This window comes from Pteropus vampyrus, unplaced genomic scaffold (genome assembly GCF_000151845.1).
Source record: "Pteropus vampyrus isolate Shadow unplaced genomic scaffold, Pvam_2.0 Scaffold204, whole genome shotgun sequence".
NCBI classification, from domain to species: domain Eukaryota; kingdom Metazoa; phylum Chordata; class Mammalia; order Chiroptera; family Pteropodidae; genus Pteropus; species Pteropus vampyrus.
Window position 1 is genome coordinate 87,722 of NW_011888985.1, and position 8,822 is coordinate 96,543.

The 8,822-nt window shown below is 56.8% G+C and overlaps 1 protein-coding gene across 6 annotated transcripts in view; it reads right to left on the minus strand.

Annotated features, from left to right (window-relative positions):
• The window catches only part of LOC105300245 (arf-GAP with GTPase, ANK repeat and PH domain-containing protein 1-like), a 180,222-nt gene that overhangs the window by 80,511 nt on the left and 90,889 nt on the right, over positions 1 to 8,822 (minus strand). For all 6 annotated transcript variants that reach the window (XM_023537941.1, XM_023537942.1, XM_011372356.2 and 3 more), the window contains exon 6: positions 5,241 to 5,375. In XM_023537941.1, coding sequence (XP_023393709.1) covers positions 5,241 to 5,375 — 135 coding nt within the window. The remainder of the gene's footprint in view (positions 1 to 5,240; positions 5,376 to 8,822) is intronic.

An 8,822-nucleotide genomic window follows, 5' to 3' on the forward strand; every position in this document is an offset into this window, starting at 1 on the left:
GTCAGGAATCAGGCCACACAGCAGGAGGCGAGCGGCTGGGGAGACAGTGAAGCTCCATCTGCACGTGCAGCCGCTCCCAGCGCCGGCATCTCCGCCTCAGCCCGTCAGGCATTAGGTTCTCATAGAAGCCCCGTTCCCTGGTGCCACAAAGGTTGGGGACCGCTGCTCCACCATATGCAGTTAGGGGCTCATCAGTGCAGCCAGCCTTGTTCTGGACACTCCTGAAATCAGGACCAGACAGTCACAGACGTTTCACATGACATGGGACGCTGCACGATCTGTGCAGAGGAAGGAACGCAAACGGAGGCTCGGTGGCCATCCCGCGTAGCCCAGGCGAGTCACGCGCCCTCCCCCGGCTCAGCCCTGCGTGTGGAGCATTCACACCCCTTCACACCCCGGAGGGCCGTCCCCAGGTGGGGGGACTGAGGAGGGAGCAGCTTCTACGAAAGCGCTTTCCGGGATGCTAACTCCAGCACGACGTAAAGAGCTGAGCGAACGTGCTGAAAAACTGACGTGGATCTTTCTGGAAGGGGGAGCACACTGTTCGATGCTATGGCCCAGCCTTCCCACCCACGCGCACCAGAGACGAACGTTTCTTTTACCGTAAATAGCGCAGATGAGCCTTGGAATGAAAGGGCTTCCACCTGCGATCACTCGGCGCCCCGTTGCCTCGACGAGCAAGACCGTGACAAGACCCAGCAGTCGTGGGGAGAATTAAGGGGACAGGTTTGTAATTTGTAATTTATCTAGCTCTTGATTGACACAGATCTTGACCTGGCCTAAGATTTATCGTCAGAGCAAAATTTTGCGTGTGGTCCTCTGAGCACGAGCTTAATTAAGAAGCTATGAGTCAAAGCTTCCGCGGCGAGTGTGCCTTAAAACGCATCACGGGATGCTCTGAGTTGAGATTTGATGAAGGACTACGATTTTAGGGTACACGTGCAAGAGCAGGAAATCGTCCTGGTCGAACGGCTGACGTTGGGATGCCTAACAGCACGACCCAAACACGAACCTGCTCACAGTTCAGACAAAGCTGCGTCAGCTCGCTCTAGGGCAGGGAGGGAGCATGGCAGAAAAGACACAGGTGGCTTCGATGAGGGGAAATTAAAACTGTTTGGACCACTGTGTGACTCTACTTATTCTGTCTAAAGGGAAACCAATGCTTCCTTAGGGACCCGGGACCTTGAAAATGTCACACACAAGTCAGGTGCCACAGTTAACGAAATTACAAACTATATCGTCCCTCCCAAAAAAACTTAGGGGCTCCGTTACCTCTAGTCCATAAAATGTCAAAATAAAGAACTGCTTCTCCCTCAGCCTCAGGATGACTGAGATAACTACACTGTGACACAAGTCACTATGCCCCATCATATGTCCACCACGCGCCCGTCACAGCAAACACTCTGCACACAGAGTGTCTATGCCCGCAGACACTCTGTGAGAAATTGACAAGTGCTCAAAAAGGGACTTCGATTCACAACTTCCAAAATCCAGCTGCAGAGAAATACAACCCCGAATGCCCCATCACGACGACGACGGGGCAGAGCCACTGCCCTCCCCCACGATGCCCGCCCAACGCCCAGAGGCCTTTACATTTCCCTTCTGGTGGGAGAATTTACTTCTGCTGCTAAGCTGTAATCATTTCAGGTCATCGCTGATCATCTAGGTTGGAAAATCCCATCGCCAACAGGACCCTCCATTCCCACCCGGAGGCCCATCTGGAATGCCACGAAGACGCCCCGCTGCGGGCTCCGGCCACTCGGAACGTTGGCCCCGTGACAGAGCAAGGGAGATCTTCCTTAAAAATGAATGAATGAATGAAGGAATGAATGAATAAAGCAAGCCAGAGAAACGAGGCCTGCGGAGAGGGAGCGTCACGTTCTCCAGCCTTCCTCCTTCACGTGTCCACGCCCTGAGAGCACCGATGACCAGGACCTCTCAAAAACCCGAGTGGCAAACAGGAAAATCACCATTATAAAGTCAGGAGTCCAGAAGGTAGCAGCGAATCTCCAAGACGTGGCCAGTGGCCAGCAGAAAGGCACAAAACCGGACAGAGTGAGACACAGAGGGGGCCCCGGGCAGCCACGCCGCCTCAACCCCGCGGGTCCGGCCTGCTGGGCCCCCCGACAGACAGATGGGGGACCATGTCGCAAGCCGGATCCACTGCCCAGATTTGGCAGAAACAGGGAGGATGTTAATTCTCAAAAGGTGACTCTCACCTGCTCCACAAGGCACACTAAGCTGCAGTGAGCAGTGGCACGGATGACGCCCACAGCTAAGGGGGTGCTGGAAGGCACCCAGCCCGCCGCACTCCCCGTCTGCACTGCAGGCAGGATGCCGGCCTTCGGGGGTGGCTGGCTGTCCGTGGTTATCCTGCCCCTCACCAAGGCAGGGGCCGCCGTGCTCCCCAGTGCGTCTCTACCCGACCGGGGGGACTGTGTGAGGAAGGCTGCTGCTCCAACTGGGAAGGAATGAACGAATGAACGAATGAACCGACCCCCTTCCCTGCCCCCTGGGACCCCACTGCTAACCAAGTTCCCTCCTGAGCTAGCTCCCCACAGGCATCCGACATCTATGTGAACGAAAGAAAAGCTAGCATTCTGTTTTCCTGCTAATTTTACTATTCGCTTCCTGTTTCAGGATACTAGGAAGTCGAACGTTAAAGAAGAATCAAGTCCCCGATCTCTTAAAAAACAGACGTGGTGGCCCGCCGACGAGGCTGCGGGCAGGCGGAGGCCGCGTGGGACGTGACACGCCAGGCTCGCTTTCCTCTGTTGATCAGCGAAATGATTCTCAGAAATCATACACTTTTTCTTTATTATCTCTTTCTGCAACGCAAAGACATGAGAAGTAAGTAAATAAAAGTGCCAGGGCATAAAGGGAGCCAGAAAGTTCGAAGAGAGAGCCGCGAAAGCGGAGTCCGTGAGGGGGAGGTGGGCCTGTGTGCTGGACACGCCGCCCGCCGGCCCGCCCTGGGTGAGCGGACAGGACGCGGGCTCTCGGCTCTCGGGACGGGGTCCAATCCAGGCGACGTGCTGTGGGCCCAGTTACGTGACCTTTCTGAGCCTCGATTTCTTTAACGCTAAACCTTACAAGCTCATCTTCTTTCCGTGGGGATCAAACTGGATTATCCCGTTAATGGCTTCTAAGTATTGAGTCTAGTTGGTTAGCAGCTACTTTGACTACTAACCGTTAAAACGCTGATGACTTAAGACACAAAAAGACATGCCCTATAACTACCATGTAAAACGTGCACAGTAACCACAGTTTTATTTTTAAAACTTATCTTCACAAAAACATCTTCAGGATGAACCCACGGGAGCCACAGAAGTTGAGGCGTCACGGGGGTCATTTCCTTGGAAGACTCTGCATGATCTAGTTAATGGGAGTGTCTATCTCTAAAATGAGAAACAAAATGCACGGGATATATTCCTGTGAAAACTACAACAGGCACCGAGCTTCGCCGGTGGAACGCTGTCTGAGGAGGGGGCGTGTGGGCCGTCACAGCCACACCAGCACCAACGGCTAAAACCATGACGCCTCCCTCTACCAGGGCCCCACGCTGTCGACGGCGTGAAGCGCTTCGGGCACACAGGTCACCACCGCCGTCCACAGCCTCGGCCACTCTGGGCACGGACGCACCACCTCCTCGGCACCCCCACCATCAACCAACGCTTGAGATTTATTTACGAGTTCGTTTTTGTGTGGAAACTGCGTGTTTGGAGCCAATGCGCATGCGGCCATCACAGTGGAGAACACGCCCATCCACGCGACCACACTCACAGCACCGACGCCGGGGACCGGGGGACCTTCGATGAAGGCCCGAGAGGGACCGCCCGGGGCTGCGCGGGCCACAGCGTCTCTGGAGTGACGGCTCATCTCTGCGGCCAAAGCCAGGGGTGGCCCGGCCCGCACCCCTGGGGCCCGTGAGCAGCCCGGCCATGGCCGTCGAGGTCTCTTACGAAACGGGTGGCTGGCCAGACCGGGCCGCGGCTCTCGTCTGGGGACCTTTGTCTCCTACTTCACTTTGACATTCACGGGGTTGGGGCTACTCGCCGGGCAATGGCAGCCTTGCCCTGTCGGAACCCCGAGAGGCCCCTGCTCCCCTCACCCTTCACAGCCTCACTCGTCCCTGAGCCTGCGTGTGCCGCCGTGGGGCTCAGAGGTCTGCCCGCTGGCAGAGGGCCCGAGGGGGCCACGTAAAGGTGAGGGACGCGGTCTCCGAAACGGAATAAAATGCTGAAGGGGGAACTCAGTGTCATCTGAAAACGAATTTGGACATTTAGAAGGAAAACATTCACTGCCCAGCGTGGTCCCAGGAGCCCCGATTACGACTTTTACTAACAGTGGCCAGTGTCCACCAGGCTGGGGCCCAGCGAGGCCTCCACGACCTCTGGGCAGCGCGGGAAGCCTCTGAAGATCCACACCTGGCCACTGCGCTGCCCTCGGTCGCCCCCCATGGCACCAGGGCTGGGTGGTGCGAAGGTGGGCCTCGCGCTGACTTCCCAGACTGCCACCTGGAACAGGACCTGTCACCGGGAGCGTCTCTCTCCCAGGTCCGATGCTACAGGAGTCACTTGCCCCCAGACCTTTGCGACCCCACCAGGTGGGACACCGCCCAGAGTGGCCACGCCCCCCGCCCCTCTCCCCCGACTCCCATCACCCCTGCTTCTCACGACCAACACGTGGCATTGCGATCACTCGTGTGAAAGTTCCACGCCCTTGGGAACCTGGCACTCGTCCAGGAGCACGTCCTGTGTGACGCCCGCTGATCCCGGAGGAGGGCACGCGACAAGGAACCGAGCCGCGGAGGGGCCGCCCCAGCCCGGGTCCTGTGGTGCCACGTTTCTGCCTCTCTGCCCAACCCTGACTCTCTCTTCTCGGCTCATCCTCCTCGAAGCCTAACGAGAAACGGCTAAACCTTTCTCAAGAGACGGGCCTGCATCACAAACGACCAAACGGAGCCAAACGGAGCAGGTGCGGGCGTGACCCACCATGCGCCTAACTGATCAAGGAACGTCATCCCGCACGCAACACGCTCGTGCGACGTGACACGCAGAGCTGGGCGCGGGGCGGATTCAGAGGAGGCGTGTTGTCACCTCTCCTCAGCGGGCCACTTCAGGCGGCACAGAACCGAGAGCCGCCCGGGGCGTGCGGGGCTCAGCTGTGGCCGCGCCCCCGCACGGACGCTGGACCTGCTGTACGGGAAGGGACGCCGGGGCCCCAGAGGCAGTGCTCACCGTCCTGGAAGACGCGCTCCACGTTGAGCCCATACGTGGCACACGTCTCGTAGTACGTGCATCGCTTCAGGTCGCTGGACAGCTTCCTCGCTCGGGCGTCGTCAATGACCCGCGGGTTCGTGGAACTTATGGCATCTGGAACAGATGAACGCAAAAAAAAGCAATGGGGTGACCACCAGCGGCTCCGACTGCTCCCCACAACTGCAGAGCTCCCAGCAGCCCGGAGCCCGCGCCTCGCCGGCGGCCATGTGATTCTTCTAAGACCTGGGCCCACGCTGCGAACCGCAGTCTCAAACACTAGAATCGCTGTCATTAGGAGGAATCCGTTTCGGAGGGTCCTGTCTGAAATGGGGACAAGAGAAGGCCCGGGAAGATGAGCAGGAGGCCTGAGAGTTAAACGTGGCCCAGAGGAAAATAATTTCAAACGGGAAAAGCCCAGGGCGCTGTGTGCAGGTGACCACTGACGCACGAAGCACTGTGCCCAACGCCGCCTGTGTGGCGGCGTGGTCCCCCGGTGCAGCCACGTGGCCGCTCGGTCACGAGCCCCGCGGGCGTCTGGTCCGGTTCTAGAGACAGACACGCAGAGAACACGACAGATTGCTGAGAAGGGGACAGGAAACGAACAGTAAACCGAGGGACGGCTGCAAACGTAGGGTGCCCGGCCCCGGGGCGGGGGGTGTGATTCCCAGGGGAGCCTCGCCTACAGGAGGTGGGGTGACCCGCCACTTCCTGGGTGAGCACCTGGTGCATTGCGGAAAGACCGAAGGGACAGGGCAGGGCTGGGCGGTGAGGGGGTCGCATCGGAGGGCCGCAGGCACACGCGCGCACGAGTGTGCGAGCCAGCTTTGGGCAGGCAGAGCGGCTCCGGGGGCAACCTGGACGAGAGGGTGGGGGTGCCCCCACCTCCCGCAGGAGCTGTGCACAGCAGGGGGCGTGTTGGAGCTGCAAGGCGGAGGTGTCAGGCGCCCGCCAATCATCTCAAAAAAAAAAAAGTAGCCTTTTTGTCCAGCGCGGCCTTGACCGCACCCCCATCCCACCGCGTACTGAGCGCCAGCCAGGTGTCCGGCACACGCAAGGACAAAGGCCCACACGTGGACGGCTGCGGCGCTCAGGCGTGAGACCACACGCATTTCTCAGGGGGTGTGAAAGGGGTGAAAACAGAACACGCTCAAGAGCTCTTTAAACCACAGTCCAGCAGCGGATGGCCTCCTGACTCCGACAGCGGCATCACGAGTCGCACGAGGCAGCGACGGCCCGTCCAGTCTTATTTCTGCCCAGAAGTGTATGTGGCAATCCATTTCTTTTTTTTAATTAAAAAAAAGTGGCATCTTGAGGAAATAATAAGTTTTATAGTAAAAATAAGATATTAAAATGTTCCAATATATTCAATAAGATTTTACAATAAAAACATGAAAAATGACACGTAAGTAAAAAATAAATGAATAAAATTATTCGCTGTTCCCCTTTCTTTCTCTTTTTCTTTCCTTGACCCCGACTTCACTTTCCAGCCTCATGGAACAGGCCTGAGCTGACCGTCCTAACTACGCTGAGGACACCAGCTCTGTGATCCGGGACTCGCTGACAACGATCTACGTTCCAGATGCTTCCCCAACAAGCTGTGTTGGATGGACGGCCTCCAAGAACACCTCATCCCGTCTGCCCGTCCTACAGATTAATAAATCTGACGTGGACTTCACAAACTTAAGGAAAAGAAGTCTCTTTCGCAGGCGTAAACATCTTTTAAGAAAATAGTAGGAACGAAGTTAAAAACACATAAATGCAGGCCACAGAGCATCGATCCAGCTTTACAATCATCCTGACCCGCGGCCCCCGCGTCCCAAGCTCCTCCGTCCTCGGCGGGACATCCACTCCACTTCCGTTCTGTCCCGTCTTCCGAGATGCACCGTCAGAGATGGAAACGGACGTAGCCGCCAGGCCCGGGACGCTTCAGTCCACACCATCCGCGTTTCAGTCGCTCGGAGTCGGCAGCTTTTTATACCTCGTGCTTCTCCCTCAAATCAGTTTAATCTGCGAGCTCTCAAAATGGAACCTGCTTAGCGAACACTGCAATCACCTCATTCAGAAACATCTCATCCACTTAAGACCGACTGCAGAGCGCCCCGACTGTCCCCAGAAAGAGGACACCTTTGGCTGAGGCCACGCCACCTGCCAGGTGCCCTAAAGAATGAGCTTCATTCTTCATCTCGTCCCATCTCTGACCTCCTACCTTGAGGTCACATACCCAACCGCCTGGGAGAGGAACTCTGGACCCCCTCGTCTGTCTTCCCTTGACCTGCCCTGCCTCTGTCCTGGCATGCCATCCAGCCCATGCAAAAAAAAAAGCCTGACAAACAAGCAGGCTTCTCAGGAAGTGAGTCTGCGTTCAACTAACAGTGAAGCGTGGAACCCTCTAGAAGCCTAGGCTCACCCATCCGCTGGCCAGCAGGGCCTCCAGGGCCCTCTGGGAATTAGAGGTCTGGTTAATGACCGAGATGACAAACATTCCTAACGGACAGCACTCTGCCCTGTTCCTTGGGGCGTGGCCGTGCGAGGCATGAGCTGTGAACACGGCCCCCGGTGTCCTTGCTCCCGAACTCAGGCGGCTGTGAGGAGATCCCCCTATGCAGCCGGTGGCTCTGCTCGGAACACCCCGGGCTGGCCCGCAGGACGGGCGTTTACTGGAGACGAACCACATCACGTTTGAGAAGCTGAGGCAGGGGCTGCTTTAGAAGAAGTCCCCACTCTCAAACAGCATTTAGGAAGAATTTTCAAGACACGGACTCAAACCACCAGTTCCGTACTAAAAACAAGACCGAGGGCTTTTCACTGGCGCACCGTTGCTGTGTGGCCACTGGAGGGCGCGCCGGGCACAAAGCCCCGTGTCCTGTTTGGTTTTAGGTTAAATCTTCCTCTTACCTGAAGGTTATAGTCATGTGACCACTCGCAGCTACAGGTGTGCAAAAAAAAAAAGGGGGGACGGGTGGTGCTGTGCTCTCCGTGACAGCGCAGCTCTCACCTTTAACCGAGAAAACGCGTTTAGTTTACCCACGTGACTGTACTTGTCCCAACACTCGGCCGTCCCACGTCTCCGGCCACTGAAACGCAGACGGCCGGCCATTCCTGCTAGTTCCCCCTGCTCGCTTCTCCTCTGGAGAAGCTGCACAGCAGGGGGGCGCGGGGGAGGGCAGGCCACGTGCCGATTCTAAGGGAATTAACGCAAACAGTATAGAAACAGGAAAACGGAGGCGTCGTCTGATGTTTCTTGACCTTCCTTCCTTTGTCAGTTGCCCATGTTTCCGACAAGGCAGTTTTCAGAGGGAGCCTTCGTCTGAGTTTTAGAAACATCCCATGGGGACCTCTGAAGACACCAGTGCTAGGTGCCAGGGCATCAGCGAGTCTGTGATCAAGAATGAGGACACCTGAAGTGATGTCACTTTACTAAGAGACCAGGCTTCAGGTGACCCGGAGGAAATAAGGAATATGTTCATATGATATGATTCTATACTCTCTGAGGGGCCTGTAGATTAAATATCAGATATAGATCACAAGACAGTAACAGAGAAGAATAAAGCAAGACTGCTA